This window comes from Chiloscyllium punctatum, chromosome 1 (assembly GCF_047496795.1).
Source record: "Chiloscyllium punctatum isolate Juve2018m chromosome 1, sChiPun1.3, whole genome shotgun sequence".
Lineage (NCBI taxonomy): Eukaryota > Metazoa > Chordata > Chondrichthyes > Orectolobiformes > Hemiscylliidae > Chiloscyllium > Chiloscyllium punctatum.
The window spans coordinates 65,781,505-65,806,040 of NC_092739.1; the positions used below are offsets into that span (position 1 = coordinate 65,781,505).

The 24,536-nt window shown below is 42.4% G+C and overlaps 1 protein-coding gene across 5 annotated transcripts in view; it reads left to right on the plus strand.

Annotated features, from left to right (window-relative positions):
* tbc1d1 (TBC1 (tre-2/USP6, BUB2, cdc16) domain family, member 1) overlaps window positions 1-24,536 on the plus strand; it is a 292,458-nt gene that overhangs the window by 115,188 nt on the left and 152,734 nt on the right. For all 5 annotated transcript variants that reach the window (XM_072567442.1, XM_072567448.1, XM_072567455.1 and 2 more), the window contains exon 2: window positions 11,490-12,017. In XM_072567442.1, the coding sequence (XP_072423543.1) occupies window positions 11,490-12,017 (528 nt within the window). The remainder of the gene's footprint in view (window positions 1-11,489; window positions 12,018-24,536) is intronic.

Here is a 24,536-nt window from a genome sequence, read left to right on the forward strand (position 1 = left end):
CTTACTGTTCATATGAAACCAGCCAGATGCTGACCACAGGTCAATTTGCCCCAATCAGCGCAACCAATGTGGACCAAGGAATGACCGATACAATTTCTGGTCCATTCAAAGCAGTGTCACGGTGGGAGCTTCTGCTGCTTGCTTCAGCATACCCAGAGACAAAAAGAAACTGCAGATGCTGGAATCCAAAGTAGACAGGCAGGAGGCTGGAAGAACACAGGTAGCCAGGCAGCATCAGGAGGGGGAGAAATTGATGTATCGGGTGTAACCCTTCTTCAGGACTGGGGGTGGGTGTAAGGGGAGCTGCAGGTAATGGGGGTTGGGGGTAGTGGGTAGTGAGGTGGGATAGTTGAAGACAGGAAGAGGGTATGACCTTGTTGGTCAACGGGAGGAATGAATTCATTTGGTGGCAGGGAAGAGTGGAAGGGAGGGGGAGGGGCTGGGAAGGGAGGTTATTTGAAATTGAGTTCTCCAATGTTGAGTCCTTCAGGTTGAATGCTGCCGCTCCCTAATGGTTCACTGAGTATCTCAGCCGGGCCTGCAGGGGCCGACTTGACCTCCCAGTCACCACCCATTTTAATTCCTCTTTCCACTCCCTTTCTGACATGACCATCCTTGGCCTCCTCCATTGCAAATTGGAGGAACAACACCTCATCTTCCACCTGGGCAGCCTACAGTTCGGAGGACTCAACATTGGGTTCTCCAATTTCAAATAACTTTTCTCCCATCACTCGACTCACTACCCAGAGCATCCCCCTCCCTTCCATTCCTCCCTGCCACCAGCTGGAGTGACTCCTCCCATTGACCAACCAGGTCGTACCCTCTCCCTGTCTTCAGCATGCCTGGCAGATTTAGTTTCGCGCAGTTTGATACGTTTTAATCTTGGTTGAAGAGAGTGATTTCAAGAGGCTTTTGAGATTAGAAAGAGAAATGTTTGTTTTCAAGCAGTTAAAATTGAAGTAAAAATTTGAAGGAGGTCAATGCAGACACTATTCAGTTCTTGCAAAGGGCTCATGTGCAGCATTTTTTTAAAAATGGTAGTTATCATAGACCTGTTCTGAAAAACAAGTATACTTTATTTTTCACACTTTGAATTATTGACAAAAATAAAGATAAGACCAGTGGAGGTTGGAATACAGAAAACTAAGGCATTCTTAAGTGCATCATTGTGTATACCAATTAAATAGCTTACTTGCAAGCCAATGCACAACAACTTAGTTTTTTTTGTATCTCTTAAAGGCTTTTTAAAATAACAAAGGGGAATGATATTTTTTTAACAGTGCTAATTGCTGTCATTTTGTAGCCATTTTCCAGTAAAATGCTGAATTGTTAAAATAAGCCCTGACTATTGTTGAAAAGCAGTCTCTAAATCCGAACTTCACAAATAAACGTTCAAGAATCTTGTTGCTGAGCCAGAAAGGAAGGATTTAAAAAGTTTGATGGACAGCTTGACTGACAAAATGTGTTTTAGAAAGGTTTTCTTTTAAAGTGGTGAGAGAAATGGTCTGGAGTTCCCTCTCTGACTCCATTTACACTTCCTCCATTCCCATCAGGCTGAGGTTGCTGAAGTTTCTGATAGAAATGCGAGAGACCATGATACACAAAAGATTGGAAACAAATGAAAGGAGTGACTGGAAGTCAATCTAATGTTGGAGGAAACTGCTAAGAGATGACAAATGCAATTGTTGAGAATTATTTTATTTTTGCTCATTCCTGATAAAGGGCTTTGGCCCAAAATGTCAATTTTTCTGCGCTTCGTTGCTGCCTGGCCTGCTGTGTTTTTCCAGCATCACTCTAAGCAGAACAGAGTTCATGTCAGCCTGCAATGGCTGGGAGCAAATATGGTTGATAGTGTTTTGGGCACATTTGAGATTACTGGAACATTGGAGCCAGAGAGGAGGGTTGGAGAGGTTAAACCTTTAGCTGAATATTATGGTTTCAGTGAAAGAAGAACCTGTGTAAGTTGGGTCAAAGCTCATAAAGGTTTGAAGTAAACAATCTTGGATAGAGTTTGCTTTTAGTGTGATGTGGGAGTAACAGTTTGAGGTTATTATTTGTCAGGTATAACCTTTGCCATATCTGCAAAATTATCATTAATTGAACAAAAAGTCCTGATTGGCTCAGAAAGTTAATTTATTTGGAATATGAATGATGACTTTTTAAAACTAAAGTGAACCAAAAAAACCTCTTTGCATTAACTTGGCCAATTGGAAGATCCTTTCATGGGAAAGGAATAAAAGCATTAATCAAAATCTCCCTTAATGCCTTAAAATTAATTATTCGGGAAGAGGTAATAGCAAAGAGTGTGGCCTCAGCATTAACTGAAGTATGATCATTGTACAAGTGTTGCAAGTGATTTTTTTTTTTGTTTAATCTTAATGTCTACTTGTGAACTCCAAACAGTCACTGAGTTGTTGGCTAAGCCTTCCAGAAGTTGAGGTTGGGTGACTTTCCTCTTGTGGCACAAAGCTGGTTCCTTTTTTTCAAGGATACTGTGTCCTTGGGTTTTCTCAGAGGGGTTGTAAACAGCTCCTGGTTCCGATTAGACTGGTTTGGTACAGAGATTAAAGGGTATCGAGAGGCCTTTTTGTTTATATGTAAACAGATGAGACTTCAGGCCAAGGTGGTCATGTTTTAGAAGTGACCTGGGTAATGAAAGGGGAGTAGTCAGCTCTCTAGCAGAGTAGCTCAGTCCTGAACAAGTTAGGAATTCAACAGTGAGCTGTGTGGAAATTCCCTCTCTCTCTCTCTCTCTTTTTCTTTCTGCCCTTGTAACTTCAACCTGTAAGCACCTGTTCCATTTTTAAAACTATTTTCTAAGGGGGGTTGCATATTGGGACTGTTATGTATATTTAGAACAGCATAATTAAGTCTAGTTTGGATAGACTAAGTTCTGTAGGGATTCTTTATTCTATTCTTCGTGTTTCATTGTGTAATTTTGTGAATAAAGTTCTGTTAGTTTTAAAACCAGGGTAATTATTCTGGGTAATTCTCACTGTACACTTAAACAAATTGCAAAGTTGTGGTCTGGGTTGCCTGCTCACGAATGTTTTGAGTGGTCTTGCTTTGTCCATAACACTTGATCTATGCAGAGTTCATCTCTTCTGAGATGGTAGTTGAGGAACTGCCCCTAATGTAGGAAGGAAATCTTAGAAATGTACAGAAGGAAGGAAATCTTCACTCTTCTCACTTCTGCCCACTCTCCACCTGCTGGACTTGCTTTTTGAAGGTAATCATCTGTGGATGATTTTGAATTTTCAAACTGCACTATTTGCTGTTTGCGCATCAAAATAATAGCAACTTCAGTAAGTTAGTGGTGGGTACTCAGAATTGTTGCTATTCTTATGGATAGAGCAGAGGTATTCCATATAAGATCACAGAGTGTGTGTTCGCTTACCCACTGTATTGTGAGCAGTGAAGACAGGGCTTTAAAGCCGTGCGTCAGGTGGAAGGCATATTTGGCACCTTGGACAGTGAGGAGGGAGGAGCGAAAAGGGAAATGTTCCACTTTTTCTATGGGGCGATGATGGTACTGTGGTAATGTCACTGGATTGGTAATCCAGAAACCCAATCTAACGTTTGAGGGACCTGCATTTGAATCCCATCGTGGTAGATGGTGAACTTTGAATTCGATGAAAAGCTGTTCTAATAATGACTACATAACAACTGTCAATTGTCATTAAAAACTCACCTGATTCACTAATGACCCTTTAGGTAAGGACATTTGCCACCCTCACCTGGTCTGGTCTACATGTGACTCCAGGCCAACAGCAATGTGGTTGACTCTTAACTGCACTAAATCTTTTAAATGCTTTTCTTTGGACCAATTCCAAAATACTAATCAATTCGAAGCTTTTGCCATACATTTTGCCAAGAAATAACCTTAAGTAAGTTCTCTCAAGTATGAAATCTTTTAATCCGTTATTTCAATTTTTAATTGTGGTAATTGGGATTTCAATTAATTTCATGTCTTTCGATGTCTTCTCTCATTTTAGTTGCCATTAATATCCTTCCAGGGAGCTTTTCAGCAGACCCTGAATGCTATTCTCATTTGTACTCATTTGATGACATCTGGTTTTATTGATTCACCATCCTTAAAGTGTAGCTTTCTCCCCCTCGTGAGGTAATGAAATAACTGGACAATCCTCAGCACTCATTTTTTTGGATTGTGGGTCTTGATGTTTTCAAGAGCCATCTAGCTACTGCCTGATCACCTCCCAGGACCTTTCAGACAGCATTAGCTGTCTATGCAGTGCAGGAGTTCACACGTTTCTGGAAATATAATCATATGCTTAGCTTTGGACATTTTGAGGCCAGTTTTACCAAGAACCAGAATTAAAATCAAAATACAGAATACAGTTTTTTTTCAGGGGGATTTCTCTTTACACTGTTCTCATTACATGCGTCTTGTAACATATGGGCAGAGAGGCAGGCTGTTCAAAAATAGTTTGCATTATTGATGCAACATGGAATTTATTTCTCATAGTGAAAATGTGTCACTATGATTCAGACATATAAACTATTTATGCCATTTCCTGCTTGTCTGCTCTCAAATGTTCTCCATCCCTTAACTATAATAGGGATCCCTTTGGTACTCTGCTTCCATCACACCAGCCTCCACATTCAACTACATAATTGATACTACTCCATTAACTTGTGCTTTCTTTCAAATTAACATTGTATATTGCCGCCACTAAACATATCTTTCCCTCTCCGTTTTCAACGTTCACTAGGTTACCTCCACGACTCTGTAGCTCACTGCTCACCCCATGCCCTTCCCAGCATGGTTGGAATACATGTGCAAGACATTGGGGCAGCACCGTGGCTCAGTTGTTAGTACTGCTGCCTCAGCACCAGGGGCCCAGATTCGATTCCTGCCTTGGGCGACTGTGTGGAGTTTGCACATTCTCCCAGTGTCTGCGTGGGTTTCCTCTGGGTGCTCCAGTTTCCTCCCGCAGTCCAAACGTGAGCAGGTTAGGTGAATTGGTCATCCTAAATTGCCAGTTGTGTTAAGTGTATTAGTCAGAGGGAAATAGGTCTGGGTGGGTTACTCTCCGGAGGGTCGGTGTGGACTTGTTGAGCTGAATGGTCTGTTTTCATACCGTAGGGAATCTAATCTAATCTTTTCACCTCCTGTCTCCTCACCATCCATGATATCAAACACCACTTCCAGGTAAAATGGCCATTAACTTGTACTTTATTTCAATCTATTTTACTGTATTCGTAGGGCTGCTTAGATTAGACGGTTAGAATGTGGTATAGGATAATATGAAAATACCTGTTAAAGAAACATCTTGAGGTGAGTTTCTTTGCCTTTGCCCATCATAACATCCACGAGGTAACTAATAAGGACAATATTTGAAGAGAGTGATGTATTCTATTCACTGCTGGTCTCCTTTCATTTGAGGAAATCCAAACAGAGAATGGGTGGCCATTTTCTGGAATGTATTTCTACATTTTGCTACCTTCCAACACCCCCTCTCCTCAACCCCCTGCAGTGTTCTCATGAAGCTCAACCTGAGCTTGAGGAACTTCACCTCATTTTTCTTCTCAGTCTTCGAGCCTTGGTGCTGCGTTCAACAAATTCAAGACGCTTGTTAGACCTCAGCTGGAATATTGTCAACAGTTGTGGATGCCAGATTACAGGAAATATGTGAATGCATAGGGGAGAGTGCAGAAGCCATCTACAGGAATGATTCCAGGAATGACAAACTTCAGTTGTTGGGATAGATTGAAGAATTTGGGATTATTTTCCTTTTGGAAAGAAAAAGGCTGAGAAGAGATTTGATAGAGGTCTTTAAAAAAACATGAGTGAGCTGGAAAGAGTAGATAAAGAGAACCTGTTCCTGTTAGTAAACGAAAAAGGAATGAGAGTGCATAGAATGAAAATGATCTGCAAATAATGCATGGGTGATGTGAGGATGACACCTTTTTCACACAATGAGTAGTTAGGGCATGCAATGCACTGCTTAGAAATGTGATGGAAGAAGGTTCAACTGAGACATTAATGAAGGTGTTAGGTGATCATATGGATAGAAATAGTGTGCAGGGGTATGGTGAAATGGTAGGAGATGGCACTAGGTAATAGCCCATTGGACCTTCACCTATTCTGAATGGCCACCACCTGCACTGAAACCATCCTGTGAAATTGTAATTATCACTTCTGCTGTTTATCTGCTGTTTCCATGTTACCTTTGTTGTAGATTGGTTTTATTATTTCTTTACTTGTCCCATTACTGTTACTCTTTGCCTGCATCTTCATCCCTTTATATCGTTTAATATTTCTCACCTTGCACCCGATCACAGGCCTTCCGTTTTATTCTTTGTGCCTTTTCTGTTCCCTGCCTCTGCACTTGCTTAGAAAGCCTGCCAGTTCTGATCAAAGATCGTTGACCTGAAGTACTAGGCAGAATCAGATGGGAGCGTTTCAGGTGGGAGCCATTTTCCCACCTGACCAAGGCTAGATTCGGAGAGTGGTCTTCCTAGGGTGAATAGCAAAGGTCTTTTCCCTCTGGTGGGGAAGTTCAACACAAGAGGGCATAATTTTAAATGAGAGGAGAAAGACTCTAAGAGACAGTGGGTGGCAACTTTTTCATGCAGAGGGTGGTTTGTGTGTGGAATGAAGTGCCAGAGGGAATGGTAGATGCAAGTACAGTTACAATGTTTAAAAGACATTTGGACAGGGACATGAATAGGCAAGGTTTAGAGAGATATTGACATAACGCAGGCAAATGGGGCTGTTTAGTTTGGGAAATCTGGTCGTCGTGAACGGTTTTGCTTATTTTCTAACATACCAAATTATAGTGAGAGGCATATAGTACAGTACACATATAGTATAATACAGACAAATGATGATCAGATACCAGACAGAATGCATCAAATAGCAAATGCAATCAGGACAGCGCCTACAGATTTCTCAGCAATGCCTCCCAGGCATTAATGGCACTGTGGGTCAGTAAATCTGATTAAAATTTCACAAGGGATTGTGATTCTACATATTTGCTGACTTGAAACACCCTCAGAAGTCCCTCTGTCATGAGCGCCCCCAATAACTTCCCATATTGTGTTGGTTCACGCTTCTTCCCTGAATTCTTGGAAACTGCACTCAAGCCCTTGCTCAGAGGCAAGACTCCAGCTTTTCACAAACAATGAGTTTCACTAAAGCCTCTCGATTTTGTTTCCTGAGCTCGAACGTGGTTTGGTGGCTAAAAGCAAATACTTGCCCTCACCTGTAGTTGCACTGATCTATTAGTGACGCATCTTTTTCTGAGACCCTAAGACCTTTTCCTGAGCCTGAGCTGCCTAATAATGCCTTGTAGTAACTTTGAATTCTAATAAAACAGAGTTCACCATATACTCTTTGATTTTCACTGAATCTGTAAAAACTACTTGTCTTTTCAGCAGTCCAGCTAAGCAGTGATGTTCTGCATGAAGTTTGCTTCTAACTCTAACTCTAACTCTAACTCTAACTCTAACTCTAACTCTAACTCTAACTCTAACTCTAACTCTAACTCTAACTCTAACTCTAACTCTAACTCTAACTCTAACTCTAACTCTAACTCTAACTCTAACTCTAACTCTAACTCTAACTCTAACTCTAACTCTAACTCTAACTCTAACTCTAACTCTAACTCTAACTCTAACTCTAACTCTAACTCTAACTCTAACTCTAACTCTAACTCTAACTCTAACTCTAACTCTAACTCACCTTGGTACTGCTTGTGTGACTGATATTTTTTTTGGATGGCCTATTAAAAATCTCGCGACAAGCCTGTCCTTATTGCTAGGTGGAGTTGAGCCAATATTTAGAAATCAAAAAGCAGTTGGCTGTGGTATTCAAATGTAGCAGCCCCTCAAACTGTCCCCAATAATTAAAACACTTAGGGAGTCTGCAGAACAAATTTGATAACGACAAAGGAAATAATTGCAGTCTTAATCAAAAAACAACAAAAATGTAAATAATTGTCTTTATGATGTACACTTTCCTTACTGGATTTCACTGTTCTGTCTGTATTTCCTGATCATACAGCCAATCAACAAACTGCTACCTCGCTAGACCCCCACTGCAGAGCTTTGTTTTCTTAAGCTGGTATAAAATAGATGTAACTGTAGGAACATTGATGCACAATCCTATTCCCTGGTAAGGGCTGGGGTTTTTTTTCAGTCTATTGGCAGAAAACTGAGTCAAGTGTGTGGCGCTGGAAAAGCGCAGCATGTCAAACAGCGTCTGAGGACCAGGAGAATAGACGTTTCTGGCTTAAACGTCGATTCTCCTGCTCCTTGGATGCTGCCTGACCTGATGTGCTTTTTCAACACCACACACTTGACTCTGATCTCCAGCATCTGCAGTCCTCACTTTCTCCTGGCAGAAAACTGACTCTAGTCTCGTACAATTAGATACAATAACCCAATGGTTATATTACTGGGTTAGAAATCAAGAGGTTATGAATTGAAATCTGTACTGGTGAAGAGGCTTGATACATGGAAATTGCCATTTTAAAATATCAAAATTATTCACAAGATGTTGGCAAATAGGAGTAGATTAGCTTTGGATATCTGGTCAGCATAGACGAGATGGACCGAAGGGTCTGTTTCCATGGCTTACATCTCTGACTCTATGACTCTATGTAAATCATTACGATCAGGTCATGTTTATTGCCATATTCCTTGCTGTCTAATAAAGGTGGTAATACTGCTGGTACTGCTGCACTCCTTAAGGTCTTCCTTCCTTAAGAGGAATATTGGATAGGAAAATGCATGATAATATGCATGAGTGAAGAGCAATGAAAGTTTACGTCAGAATGATGAGAGACTGGGAGCTGATGATTTCTAACAGTGCTGCTGCTTCTAATATTCTGTTGTTAGGGCTTACTGGGGAGTGAAGTGCTGTAGCAGTCAGTTTGGCTGAGCTCCTTCAGTGTATTCTATAGCTTGCACATATAATAGACCCTGGATTAGTGGTGCTGGAAGAGCACAGCAGTTCAGGCAGCATCTGAGGAGCAGGAAAATTGACGTTTCGGGCAAAAGCCCTTCATCAGGAATAAAGGCAGAGAGCTTGAAGGGTAGACAGATAAGCTAGAGGAGGGTGGGGGTAGGGAGAAAGAAGCATAGAGTACAATGGGTGAGTGGGGGAGGGGATAGGTCAGGGAGGAGGGTGGAGTGGATTGGTGGAAAAGAAGATAGGCAGGTAGAACAAGTCATGGGGACAGTGCTGAGCTGGAAGTTTAGAACTAGGGTGAGGTGGGGGAAGGGGAAATGAGGAAACTGTTGAAGTCCACATTGATGCCCTTGGGTTGAAGTGTTCCGAGGCGGAAGATGAGGTGTTCTTCCTCCAGGCGTCTGGTGGTGAGGGAGCGGCGGTGAAGGTAGCGCCCAGGACCTCCATGTCCCAATGCGGTCTCTCCAATGTAGAGGAGACCGCATTGGGAGCAACCTGCACATCCATCAAAATCTTTTATTGTATCCATTGCTCCCGATGCAGCCCCCTCTACATTGGGGAGACTGGACGCCTCCTAGCAGAGCGCTTTAGGGAACATCTCCGGGACACCCGCACCAATCAACCACACCGCCCTGCGGTCCAACGTTTCAACTCCCCCTCCCACTCTGCCGAGGCCATGGAGGTCCTGGGCCTCCTTCACCGCCGCTCCCTCACCACCAGGCATCTGGAGGAAGAACGCCTCATCTTCCGCCTCGGAACACTTCAACCCCAGGGCATCGATGTGGACTTCAATAGTTTCCTCATTTCCCCTTCCCCCACCTCCCCCTAATTCCAAACTTCCAGCTCACCACTGTCCCCATGACTTATCCTACCTGCCTTTCTTCTTTTCCACCTATCCACTCCACCCTCCTCCCTATCACCTTCATCCCCTCCCCCACTCACCTATTGTACTCTATGTTACTTTCTCCCCACCCCCACCCTCCTCTCACTTATCTCTCCACTCTTCAGGTTCTCTGCCTTTATCCCTGATGAAGGGCTTTTGCCCGAAACGTCAATTTTACTGCTCCTTGGACACTGCCTGAACTGCTGTGCTCTTCCAGCACCAGTACACCAGAATCTGGTTTCTAGCATCTGCAGTCATTGTTTTTACCACATAATAGACCCTGTCTTCTGGGACTAGAAGGAGTTATTTCAATAGTTTTGTAGTGCTTTTTCTGCCCTTATTGCTCCAGTACCATAGTTGGAGTTAATTGAAGAAAGAGTGGACAGTTTTATTTGTCAGTGTTTTATGGCTGAATTTGTCATACAAAATTCCTCTTCTTTTCTCGCACCCCTTTTTTGGGGGGAGAGGTGTGGAATTTAGTGCCATTTATAGAGACAAACAGATTTAGCCTTACTAGAATGTTTTTAGGATGTAATTAGAATAGTTAAAGGGGAAAAAGTATCTGTGGGATATTGAATACCTTTTTTTAGATATTCAAAGGTACCGTACAAGAGGTCAATGTATACGATAAGGGCATTTGAAATGGTGGTCTTTTTTAGTATAGGTAAAGAATTCATTGTGAAAAGGAAGCAGTGAATAAATTGGATTTTTTCAAGTTGGCAAGCTGAGACTATTGGAATGGTTCAGCTATTTATAACTAATATTCAAGACTTGGATGAAGAGACAGAGGTAAGTGATGAAATCATAAGGTAGCAGGTGGTGTATCGTGTGGGGACATATGAGGTTATTCATTTTTATAGCAAGAACAGTGTGTCTCCCCAGAGAAAAAATATTTTAGCTGGAAAACATAAGCGAGCTTAAAAGTAAAGATTATAAGGAGATTAATTTAGATAAATGTGAAGTGCTGCATTTTTGGAAAACAAATCTTAGCAGGACTTATACAATTAATGGTAAGGTTCTAGGGAGTGTTGCTGAACAAAGAGACCTTGGAGTGCAGGTTCATAGCTCCTTGAAAGTGGAGTCGCAGGTAGATAGGATAGTGAAGAGGGTGTTTGATGTGCTTGCCTTTATTGCAAAGCATGATGTGGAGGAGCCAGTGTTGGACTGGGGTGCACAAAGTTTAAAAAAAATCACACAACACCAGGTTATAGTCCAAAAGGTTTATTTGGAAGCACTAGCTTTCAGAGCACTGCACCTTCAGCTACCTGATAAAGGAGCTGTGCTGCAAAAGCTCGTGCTTCCATGCAGCTCTATAAATCATGGATTTAAATTGAAGTAACTAGTGAATTGTGATTGACTGACTGACTGACAGAGACTGTGTAGGGTATTGCTCAAGGAAACAACAGAGTCCTCTGGAGCCATTTTGGTCAAGGAGAAATCTGTAAACAGTTCTAAGATGCAGAGTGAAAATGAAATGATTAAGACTGGTGGATATGAATTTGAACAAGTGAAATAAACCTTTAAAACCTTTTTGGGTAGAATATTTAATAGAGGCAAGTACAGGGTTTTAAATGCTGTGCCTCTGGTTGATTTATAGACCTGGATCCTGCAGTCTATCTTAGTTGTCCGTCATGAGAAATTCTGAATGCTTGTCCTTTGGTTCCTTAGGTTCCTGAGATCATCAATACTATCCGTCAGGCTGGCAAGATCGTACGGCAGGAAGAGACACAGATCCGTGCACACGACGACGATTCTTTTGCTCAGAAATATGAGGTTCTGTTTGTCGGGAAGGTGACGGTGGCACACAAGAAAGCTCCTCCAGCTCTAATCGATGAATGTATCGAGAAGTTCAATCACGTTAGGAAACACAACACCGAGGGCAGTAAGGAAGGAGTGGAGCAGAAGCGGACTGAAAGACCACGAACAGAGAATTCACGCTTCTTTCCTTCCAGACTTCCAACACCCTTAGTGCAAAAGAGGAACAAATCTGCTCCTAAACTGACCATTCAAGATGAACTTTCAGTCACACAGTCCCAGAGTTGTTTGGAGAAAAGTGGCTCGCTTGACTTGAACAGCAGTTCAAACTGCGATGGAGCACAAAGTGGTGGCTTACTCGAAGCCCGGAAGCGTGCTGTCAGTGCACCGAATATTGTGCAACCAACTAACATGAAGGCAAATAGGACCATGCTGTTCACGGTAAGGTCTCATTGATTTAATCATTGACAATAGACAATAGATGCAGGAGTAGGCCATTCAGCCCTTCGAGTCTGCACCGCCATTCAATATGATCATGGCTGATCATTCCCAATCAGTATCCTGTTCCAGCCTTATCTCCATAACCCTTGACTCCACTATCTTTAAGAGCTCTATCCAATTCTTTCTTAAATGAATCCAGAGACTGGGCCTCCACTGCTCTCTAGGGCAGAGCATTCCACACAGCCACCACTCTCTGGGTGAAGTAGTTTCTCCTCATCTCTGTCCTAAATGGTCTACCCCGTATTTTTAAGTTGTGTCCTCTGGTTCGGCACTCCCCCATCAGCGGAAACATGTTTCCTGCTGCCAGAGTGTCCAGTCCTTTCATAATCTTATATGTCTCAATCAGATCCCCTCTCAGTCTTCTAAACTCAAGGGTATACAAGCCCAGTCGCTTCAGTCTTTCCGTGTAAGGCAATCCTGCCATTCCAGGAATTGACCTCGTGAACCTACGCTGTACTCCCTCAATAGACAGAATGTCTTTCCTCAAATTTGGAGACCAGAACTGTACACAGTACTCCAGGTGTGGTCTCACTGCTGCTGTAACACTTCATCTTTTTAAAATGCAGAGAAAGTTGTCATTTTCACAAACTTGTGGATCTGGCATCACGCTAGTCACATTATTTTCAGGCATCCATATTTTCAAAATGATCTTTGTATAAACTGAATCAACCCAGTAACCCAGATTGGTTGTATTTCTGCAGTGTTGTTCTGTTTTCTTTGGCTGTTGCCTGAGATCATGACTAATTTGGGTAAGTTTCAACGTCCATTTTCTAAAATTCATGGCCATCCAGGCTTCCTTTTTGTTGTAGGTAGAATGCCCTGACTCTGGGATCTGTTTGCCTGGAGCAGAATGCCAGGGTTATGTGGCTGTTACTGGGTTAGAGTGCTAGCAGTTGCCAAGATACTGAGAACCGAGCGGAGCAGTTTGTGACTAAGGTCCTCCACATCCCTGTCCAGCATGCCCACTATATGCGGTAACTGGCCAGGTTGGAAGTCTCTGATCGGCAATACCAGATGTACGATTTTGGCCGCCTTGCTTAAGGAAGAGTGTGTTTGTATTGAATTCCATTGAAAGTTCACTAGATTGGTTCCACAGCTAAGAAGCTGAATAGATAGTGTCTGCATTTTGTAGAGTTTAGAAGATTGAGAAATTATTTCATCAATATTGAAGGGTAACCCTTGTTAAGATGTTTTGCTGGCTGAAGAATCAAGACTGTGGGAGCACAGTCTCAAGATAAGGGGTCAGTCATTCAGAACCCACTTGAGGATTGTAAACCTTTGGAATTCTTTACTCCAGAGGATTGTGGATGCTCTAACATTGTGTATTTAAGGCTGAGATAGACAGGTTTTTGGGTTTCTCAATCCAAGAGATCTAGAAAATGAGCAAGAAGGTGGAGTTGAAGTTGAAGATTAGCCATGATCATCTTGGCAGAGCAGACTTGAGAGGTTGTCTGGTATATTCTTGCTCCCATTTCTTTCTTTCTTACAATCATTTCTCAGTTTTTGTCTAGTGGACATCCTGTTAGTTAGGTTTATATTATCAGAGAAACCTATTTGTTTGAGTGAGAGTTGTGTAATCAATTGATCCCAGAGTGTGCTGTCTCTGCTACTACAGATCTTGGGTAAAGGATTATTAGACATGAGCAAATTCATTTTATCACCAGTTGCTTCTTCACAGTCTTCTGTTCAGTTGTAAATGGTTTGGGGACAGTAAAGATCGTCTATAGTTCATATGTTGCTAATGTCTGTGATTTTTGAGATTCAGTTGGCATCTACTGTCAAAATAAATTGATACAAAGTAAAGCCAAAAATCTCCAGTTTGAAACAACACCAAATTTTAAATGGCTTTAAAATGATGTTGAGATTAATTGAAAGGAAAAGGTGCTGGATAAAGAAGTTATTTTACATGAATAAGCTTTAGGATTCCATGGATGTTTAACAAATTTAGAAAATGGAGAAAGCATAAAATGAAATCATGATAGAAGCAAACAGGAGTAAAGTGAAAAATTTGAAGGACTAAAAAACTATATGAAAAATGACTGGCATTCAATTTAGATAAGCAATCAACAACCATAGAAATACAATGTGAAGATAACCAGGAGAAATATGATGTGAAGGGGGTGGAAGTTTGATGCTAATGGAATCTAGGAATACTGAGAGGACAGGTGGAAACTGGAATTTGGGATCTGATGACAGAACACTGGTTTGAACCAAGTAGTGATCCAAATGTAAAAGAAGAAAATTATTGGAGAGTTGAAGCAAGTTAAGAATCTATAATAAAAGTACACGTTTCAATTTATATTTTAATATATCCAGTAGCCAGTGGAGAGGGTTATGACAGTCATGGTTGTAATTGTTAACTTTCTCAACCCTCTTTTTGTTTGTCTTTCTGACAATAAGATGTAGGAGTAGGCCATTTAGTCGATCATGTCACAAACCTCGAGGGTATAGGTTTATGGTGAGAGGGGAAAGAATTAAAAGGCACCCGAGGGGCAACACTTTCACGGTGTGGTTCATATGTGGAATGAGCTGCCAGAGGAAGTGGTGGAGGCATGTACAAGACAACATTTTACAATACATTTGGGCAGATATGTGAACAGGAAAGGTTTAGAGCAATATGGACAAAATGCAGGCAAGTGGGACTAGTTAAGTTTGGGGAAACCAGATTGGCATGGATAAGTTGGCTAAAGGGTCAGTTTCTGTGCTGTCTGACTCGGAGGTTGTTCTGCCATTTACTGAGATCATGGCTGATCTGATAATCCTTAATTCCACTTTCCTGCCTTTTCCCCATAACTCTTGATTCTCTTGCTGATTAAAAATCTGACCAACTCAGCTTTGAATATACTTATTCCACAAATTAACTACTGTCTGAGAGAAGAAATTTCTCCTCATCTCTGTTTTAAGTGGGTAACCCTGAGATTTTGCACTCTGCCCTAGATATTCCCACAAGGAGAAGAAACCTCTCTGCATCTACCCTTTTAAGTTCACTAAAAACTTTTAATGTTTCAATAAGGTCTCCTCTTGCTTTTCTAAACCTCAGTGAATACAAGCCCAATCTACTTACCTGCTACACATAAGAAAACTTCACCATATGCAGAATCAACCTTGTGAATCTTGGACTGGACTGCAGTAATTGTAATGAAGTCAGACCTCATAGAATATGTGTTCCATGATTGGAGCTGTTAATGGTCCAATCAGGAGCACTGTCTGATAAATAAGGTGTTAGTCACCTGGTTACTCTGAGGGAGCTGGATCAATGTCAAGAACTCTGTGTATAAATAAAAGGTGACTTGATGACAGGATACCAGCCTTTGTGGAGTTATCTTATCTCCACATTATTTAATCACTTTAGTCCTAAGAGTTATATCTGTATCGCTCTCCAAAGTTATTAATGAATTCAAATCTCACATTTTACTATAGTGGGTTTCACAGCCATGCCCCAGAATGTTAATCTGGTGTTTTGGTCTACTGACCTTATCACTACACCACTGTTGATTTCAGCTGTGGTCTGATGACTGCCTCATATACATTAAGTTTTCTCTATTTTGATGCTCTATTCTCCTTGAAATAAACACCAATGTTCGATTTGCCTTCCCTATTACTTGCTAAACTTGAAAGCTAGCTTTTTGTGATTCATTTACAAGGACCCCACCTCCCTCTGTGCTTCAGCTTTCTGCATCCTTTCCCCATTTAACTGATGATCATTCTTTCTGCCAAAATACATCCCCTCTCAGTTTCCAAATTCTATTCCATTTACTACGGTTTTGCCCCCACATTAAACCTGTTTATACCCCATTGCAGACAGTGTCATCCTCACCAAGACCATAAGACCTACCATCTCACTTATTTTTGTCTTCTGTAAACTTGGCGATGGTACATTTACTTCCATCATGCAAGGCATTAACATGTGCTGGAAATAAATGTGGCCCCATCACTGACTCCATTGGCACTCCACCAGTTATAAGTTGCCATCCTGGAAATGACTGAATTCTGTTAGTTACCTAGTCCTCCACCCCAACACCACAGTCTCCTATTAATCATCCTGCATGTGGTTACTTATCCCACATGTCCTTCTTGGCACTTCTTTGTAAAACACACTGATTCATGTGAAGCAATAGCTCCGCTGTTGACTTGAGACCTTTGCTTCCTTCTGTATTGTTACTTATCTAACTAGCCAACACCAGGCAATGTCTGCATGCAAATTACCAACTATCGGACAGCTATTTCCAGGAGGGTCCAGTCCCACACTTGCTTGACATCTGCACAAGTGTATTTGTCCACATTTCACACTGAATTGTGAATGGAATGCAGAAAGTGTTTAGAAAATGTAACCCTCATTTTCTTTCCTTCCTTTGGCTGTATTGAGACCTGAGAGTTTGAGTTAGGAAGTATTCAGTAACTCCGTGTAATGTTTTGCACTTTAAAACTTGCTACAAATTGTGAACATCTTTCTGGAAGGTATGTAATTTTCCTGTCAATGTTGGGTGTTGAACAGTTTGGCTGTGAGAGGCTTTTATCTATGTCATAGAGTCATAGAGATGTACAGCATGGAAACAGACCCTTTGGTTCAACCTGGCCATGCTGACCAGATATCCAATCTAGTCCCGCCTGTCAGCACCTAGCCTACATCCCTCCAAACCCTTCCTCTTCATATACCCATCCAGTTACCTTTTTAAATGTTGCAATTGTACCAGCCCCCACCACTCCCTCTAGCAGCTCATTCCATACACATACCACTCTCTATGGGAAAACATTGCCTTTGGGTCTCTTTTATATCTTTCTCCTCTCACCCTAAACCTATGCCCTCTAGTTCTGGACTCTCCCACCCCAGGGAAAAGACTTTGCCTATTTATCCTATCTATGCCCCTCATGATTTTAAAACCTCTGAGGTCACCCCTCAGCCTCCGATGCTTCAGGGAAAACAGGCCTAGCTGATTCAACCTCTCCCTATAGCTGAAATCCTCCAACTCTGGCAACATCCTTGTAAGTCTTTTCTGAACCTTTTCAAGTTTCACAACATTGTTCAGGTAGGAAGGAGACCAGAATTGCATGTGATATTCCAACAGTGGCCTAACCAATGTCCTGTACAGCTGCAACATGACCTATATTCAATACTCTGACCAATAAAAGAAAGCATACCAAATGCCGCCTTCACTATCCTATCTACCTGTAACTCCACTTTCAAGGAGCTATGAACCTGCACTCCAAGGTCTGTTTGTTCAGCAACACTCCCTAGGACCTTACCATTAGGTGTATAAGTCCTGCTAAGATTTGCTTTCCCAAAATGCAGCACCTCGCATTTATCTGAATTAATCTCCATCTGCCACTTCTAGGCCCATTGGTCCATCTGATCAAGATCCTGTTGTTATCTGAGGTAACCTTCTTCGCTGTCCACAACACCCCTAATTTTGGTGACATCTGCAAATTTACTAATGATACCTCTTTTATGCTCACATCCAAATCATTTATATAAATGATGAAAAGCAGTGAACCCAGCATGATCCTTGTGGCACTCCACTGGTCACAGGCCTCCAGTCTGAAAAACAACCCTCTACCATAATCCTCTGTCTTCTACCTTTTGAGCCAATTCTGTATTCAAATGGTGAGTTCTCCCTGTATTCCCTGAGATCTAACCTTGCTAACGAGACTTCCATGGGGAACCTTGTCAAATGCCTTGCCGAAGTCCATATAGATCACATGATAACCGCTCTGGCCTCAATCCTCTTTGTTACTTCTTCAAAAAATTCAATCAGGTTTAAGAGACATGATTTCCCACGCACAAAGCCATGTTGACTATCCTTAATCAGTCCTTGTCTTTTTTAAATACATGGCGAAAGTGAGGACTGCAGATGCTGGAGATCAGAGTCTAGATTAGAGCGGTGCTGGAAAAGCACAGCAGGGCCCAGCGCTTTAGGGAACATCTCTGGGACACGTGCACCAATCAACCCCACTGTCCTGTGGCTGAACACGTCAACTCCCCCTCCCACTCTACCAAGGACATGCAGGACTTGGGCCTCCTCCACCACTACTCCCTCACCACCTGACTCCTGGAGGAAGAACGCCTCAGCTTCTGCCTCTGAATACTTCAACCCCACAGCATCAATGTGGATTTCACCAATTTCCTCATTCCCCTCCCTCCATCTTACTCCAGTTCCAACCTGCCAGCTCAGCACGATCCTCATGACCTGTCCTACCTGCCAATCTTCCTTCCCACCTATCTGTTCCACCCTCCTCTCCGACCTATCACCCTCACCCACATCTCCATTCACCTATTGTACTCTTGGCTACCTTCTGATAATTTAAACTGCATTTATTTCAATGCAAGAGGCATAACAGGGAGGCAGATGAACTCAGGACATGGTTAGGAACATGGGACTGGGATATCATAGCAATTACAGAAACATGGCTCAGGGATGGACAGGACTGGCAGCTTAATGTTCCAGGAGACAAATGCTACATGATGAAGGGCTTTTGCCAGAAATGTGGATTTTCCTGCTCCTCGGATGCTGCCTGACCTACTGTTTTTCAAGCACCGCTCTAATCCAGGCACTTCAAATACATGTCCATCCTGTCCCTCAGGATTCCCTCCAACAACTTGCCCACCACCAACGTCAGGCTCACTGGTCTGTAGATCCCTGGCTTGTCCTTACCACCTTTCTTAAATAGTGGCACCACGTTAGCCAACTTTGTGGTCTGGCACCTCACCTGTGACTATCAATGATATAAATATCTCAGCAAGAGGCCCAGCAATCACTTCCAAAGCTTCCCACAGAGTTCTAGGGTACACCTGATCAGGCCCTGGGGATTTATCCACTTTCATGCGTTTCAAGACATCCAGCACTTCCTCTTTTGTAATATGGACATTTTTCAAGATGTCACCATCTATTTCCCTACATTGTATATCTTCCATGTCCTTTTCCACAGTAAATACTGATGCAAAATACTTGTCTAGGGTCTCCCCCAGCTTCTGCGGCTCCACATAAAGGCTGCCTTGCATGATCTTTGAGGGGTCCTATTCTCTCCCTAGTTACCCTTTTGTCCTTAATATATTTGTAAAATTCTTTGGATTCTCCTTGACTCTATTTGCCAAAGCTATCTTATGTCCGCTTTTTGCCCTCCTGATTTTCCTCAGAAGTATACTCCTATTGCCTTTCTACTCTTCTAAGGATTCACTCTGTCTATCCTGACTATATTTGACATATGCTTCCTTCTTTTTCTTAACCAAACTCTCAATTTCTTAAGTCATCCAGTATTCCCTATTCCTACTAGCCTTCCCTTTCACCCTAACTGTCTCTGGACTCTTGTTATCTCATTTCTGAAGACTTCCCAGTTTTCAGCCATCTCTTTACCTGAGAACATCTGCCCCCAATCAGCTTTTGAAAATTCTTGCCCGATACCGTCAAAATTGGCCTTTCTCCAATTTAGAACTTCAACTTTTAGATCTGGTCTATCCTTTTCCATCACTATTTTAAATCTAATAGAATTATAGTTGCTGGCCCCAAAGTGCTCCCCCACTGACACCTCAGTCACCTGCCTTGCCTTATTTCCCAAGAGTAGGTCAAGTTTTGCACCTTCTCTCGTAGGTACATCCACATGCTGTATCAGAAAATTGTCTTGTATACACTTAACAAATTCCTCTCTAGCTAAACCCTTAACACTATGTTAAAATCCTCTACCATAACCACCCTATAATTCTCTCAGCCGAGATCTCCTTACAAGTTTGTTTCTCAATTTCCCTCTGACTATTAGGGGGTCTATAATACAATCCCAATAAGGTGATCATCCCTTTTCTTATTTCTCAGTTCCACCCAAATAACTTCCCTGGATGTACTTCCAGGAATATCCTCCCTCAGCAAGCTGTAATTCTATCCCTTATCAAAAACACCACTCCTCCTCCTCTCTTCCTCCCTTTCTAACCTTCCTGTAGCATTTGTATCCTGGAACATTAAGCTGCCAGTCCTGTCCATCCCTGAGCCATTTTTCTGTAATTGCTATGATATCCCAGTCCCATGTTGCTAACCATGCCTCGAGTTCATCTGCCTTCCCTGTTAGGCCTCTTGCATTGAAATAAATGCAGTTTAAATTATCAGTCCTACCTTGTTTTCTGCTTTGTCCCTGCCTGCCCTGACTGTTTGACTCGCCTTGGTTCTCAACTGTACCAGTTTCAGATTAATCTCTTTCCTCACTATCTCCCTGAGTCCCAACCCCTCACCTTACTAGTTTAAATCCTCCCAAGCAGCTCTAGCAAATCTCCCTCCCAGTATATTCGTCCCCTTCCAATTCAGGTGCAATCTGTCCTTCTTGTACAGGTCACTTCTGTCCCAGAAGGAATTCCAATGTTCCAGAAATGTGAACCCTTCTCCCCTGCACCAGCTCCTCAGCCATGCATTCATTTGTTCTGTCCTCCTATTCCTACCCTCACTAGCTCGCAGCACCAGGAGTAGTCCAGATATTACTACTCTCGAGGATCTCCTTTTTTAAAATCCTGCCTAACTCTGTGTATATTCTCCCTTTAGAATCTCAATCTTTTCCCTTCCTATGCCTTTGGTTCCAGTGTGAACATTCTCACACCCTCGCTGAGACATCCTTGATCCTGGCACCAGGGAAGCAACACACCATTCTGATTTTTCGCTGCTGGCCACAGAGACATCTGTCTATACCTCGAACTAGAGAGTTCCTGAACACAATTATCTCTTGGAATCTGACGTACCTCTCATTATATTAGAGCCAGTCTCAATACCAGAAACTTGGCTGTTTGTGCTACGTTCCCCTGAGAATTCATCACCTCCTACATTTTCCAAAACAGCTTGAAATAGGGATAGCTACAGAAGACCCCTGCACTAATTGCCTACCTCTTTTCCCTTTCCTGGAGTTAACCCATCTATGTGACTGTATCTGCGACTTTTCCCCTTTCCTATAACTACTATCCATCACATCCACCTGCTCTTGTAAATTCCTCAATGTCTCTGTCTCTCCATCTGATCCATTTGATCTGATAGGATTCACAACCAATGGCATTTATTACAGATATAATCCTCAGTAACACGTAAACTTTCCCTAAACTCCCACATCTGACAAGAACAGCCTCTACTAAAGGCCATCTTTGCTTCTTTCAATCTTTAGAACCAGCACATTGCCCTGTCTTATACCTCTACAAAATACTGCTCCAGGTTAAATTAATGCTTATCCCTTATATTTTTAAGTTTAATCAAGAGACATATCTGAATGTAACATATAATCAAGAAAGAACCCATTCTACTCACTACTGCAGGCTTGCGGTAAGGCCACGCTTGAAATATTTATTTATCTGATTCTCTGCTGTGACCTCTTCCAAACAGGGCTCCTCCAAGATTAGTTGTGAATTTCACTGTTAGTTAATTTTCCAAGATGCACTCCGATGTCCAGCGATACACGAATTCAAACAGCAAAGGCAGTAGTGTGCAGGTTCACTGCTACGTCAGTTAGCAATGTGAGCTTCTCTGTCTCTCTCCCTCACCGTTCCCCCCACCCCCCACCCCCTAAAGCATTGACCTCACCATGTGCTTCCTTTGTCTGTTCCTCTCCCTTTTAAAAGTGCTGTTGTTCTGATTTATTTCCTCAAGTTCCAAAACAATGCAACAGCATATAAAACAGTAATTGCCGCTCCTGGAATTCAAGGAAATCATCTCCAACACCTAAAATATCTCAAAGAAAGAGCAGTGTTACAGCCAAAAATGTTTCCCGTCCTCCATCTTCTGTTACCCAGAATGTCAGCGTAGTAAAGGGAAAAATGTCTTTGTGACAAATAATTGTTCAGACTGAATGATGTAGATTACATCAAACAGAAAAGAAACAAAACCAAGTATTTTCAAGAACCTATATTTCAGTGTTATATTTGTAACGCTAATTGATTCTGTACTCCCCATTTACACTGGCATTGAAAAGAGAGTATTTCATTCTGATGTGTGGTTGAAGCACTGCTGTATGAACAGTACACAATGTTTGACTGCTTTATTGACCCAAACCACAGTATGTTACAACTTTACATTGCTCCATAATGTTCTCACTGGTGCTGTGAAAAAAAATATTTTGCTCTTCCATGATCTCCTGGACTGTGCATCTCATGACATCTTGTACCACAGACTGGCCGCCTTCTACGTTTCAGCTCTTTCTTTCGTCAGATCTTTAAGCCCTTCACAACTACTCAGTAATTGTTGTCTTGTCTGGCAAGTTATCACATTGGCAGTGACCATAGTAGTTGTTATTTCTGTGGGCCAACCATAGCCTGTATTTTCTGTCCGTGTTATGGATTTTATTGTCGTCTGGACTGGAAGTAGCTTAAAAATATGTCCCTGGGCTGTGCTCTGATGTTTCTCTCATGCTGCACTGCTCCCTCTCTCTTTCTAAGATTGGCACCTTTTGGTTATTGAATGAACCCTTGGATTTGGTGTTCTCAGATTGTCAGTGTGGCAAAACCTGACTTTCAGATCCAGGGCCTAAGTAGCATGAGGGATGATTGCTATTCTTATAAAGAGTGCTGCCTTCTGTCATGCAGGGACTCTGGGCTTGGTTACAGGAACTGTATCCTCTGCACGCTACCCCAGTCAATTTGAGAGTCCCCAGTGTCGTGGGAAAAGCCATTTCTAGTCTGTGAGGATTTTAAGATTGAACTTTCAGCTGGGATGAGTCTTTATCTCTGAAGTGGATAGAAAGGAACTTCCTGTGTCAGTTGGCTGTGGGCAATGCACACATGTAGGATGGGCTGAATGGATTCGGATGGTGGTGTAAATTCCCTTCCTTTGACCTACCATTCTCTCTAAGTCTCTGTATGTGCAGGGAGTCTCATTTTTTTTCCCCTCCCTGCTGCAACTCTGCTTCATTTTCTCCTTTGGCTCTCTTTTATTTCTCAATTTGGATGGGAGCTGGGCAGTAACACAATGTGAAATGGCAGGAAATGGGACAACCAGCAGTTGCGATGGAAGGGACGTTCTTGAAGTGCAGCCCTTAGTGACTCCTTTCCGCTTCCTGTCACTCCTATTGCTGTCCCAGCTTTTCTTGAATGGGACCACCTATTCGAACTGTCTCCCCCATCTTCTTGTTTTTCTCACATTCCTCTCATTATCTACCTTGCACCAGCTTCCACCCAATTGCTCATCTTTTTCCCATCTGCCTCCTCCATACTATCTTTCAAATATTAATGCCCTGATGTTTACAGGAAGGGTATGATGGAGGATGGTTAGAGCTGGGGACAAGGAAGTCCTGGAGGACCTTGTGTATGGGCCTTATCAGAATTTTAATTTGTATGTTGCCTGGTCAGATGTCAGCTTGTAAAAATAATGGCAGTAGGGATGGTCCCCAGAAATCAGGGACGGGGAGAGCCAGGGAAAGGTGGTTGGAGAGGGTGAAGGGAGGTCTCCATTGACAAAGGGGGAGGCTGGTCCTCCTCTAGTGGCTGAGTGGGGGCAGGATGGTGGTGCTGCAGCTCCATCTGGTCCATCCCTTAAAAAGCATTTACCAACTCTGTCTATAGCTCCCATCGCCCTTCCAGGGCCCAGTTTTCCAAGCCCCTGAAAACTCCAATGACAATTGTTCATTTAAAATCTGGTTCCCAGGTGTGTTCGGAGAGCCTGATTTAAATATGATGAAATGTCCCAAGGCTCAGACACTTGCATGCCACCAAGCCTGCCACAGTCATGACAGCATGTGCACACAGGGTGGACTTGAGTGAGTTCCCCACTTTCTAATTCTTTAATCATTCTTTGCTCACCCGACCCTCTCTGATGTTTCGTTGGTGGGGTTCGCTGGTTAATAACCTGACATCGAAATTTCAGTCACGCAGGAATTTGATGTTGGACCAAGATATTTTTCATCAAGTATAAACCCTGCAGTCTTAGCAGGCATGTTGGTGTTAATATGATCGGACTGTGGTGTGCATTGAATGTTGTACTATCTCTTTGAGACAGTGACAGAACAGAATCCTCAATGTTATGATGCAGAAGGAAGCCATTCAGCCCCTCATGCCTGCATCGACGCTCTCAATATTCTGACTTGGTGCCAATTTCCTGCCTTTTACCCGTAACCTCTATTTAAATGATCAGCTCTGCCTCACTTCCAGGCAGTGCATTCCAGACCTAGTCACTTTGTATGAAAAAGTGTTTCCTTGCCTTGTTTTGTTTTGCTTCTTCAAATTACTTTAAATTGGTATCACCTGGTTCTTGATCCTTTTTATGAGCAGAAACTGTCCTTACTATCTACTCTGTCCAGAGCCCTCATTATTAGGAAAGCTTCTATCTGAGATCTTCTGGGACCTTCTCCTCTTTGGGAACAGCAAGTATTCAAGGCTGGAATTGTAATTATCTTCATTTTTTTTAAATGTTGTCTTCTGTCTAGTTAAGAAGGTGATTACTTGTATGTTTGCACAGGAGTTTAATTCTAAGCACCAGATTTAGGAGCGTGTCAAAGTCCTGGAGAGAGGGTGCA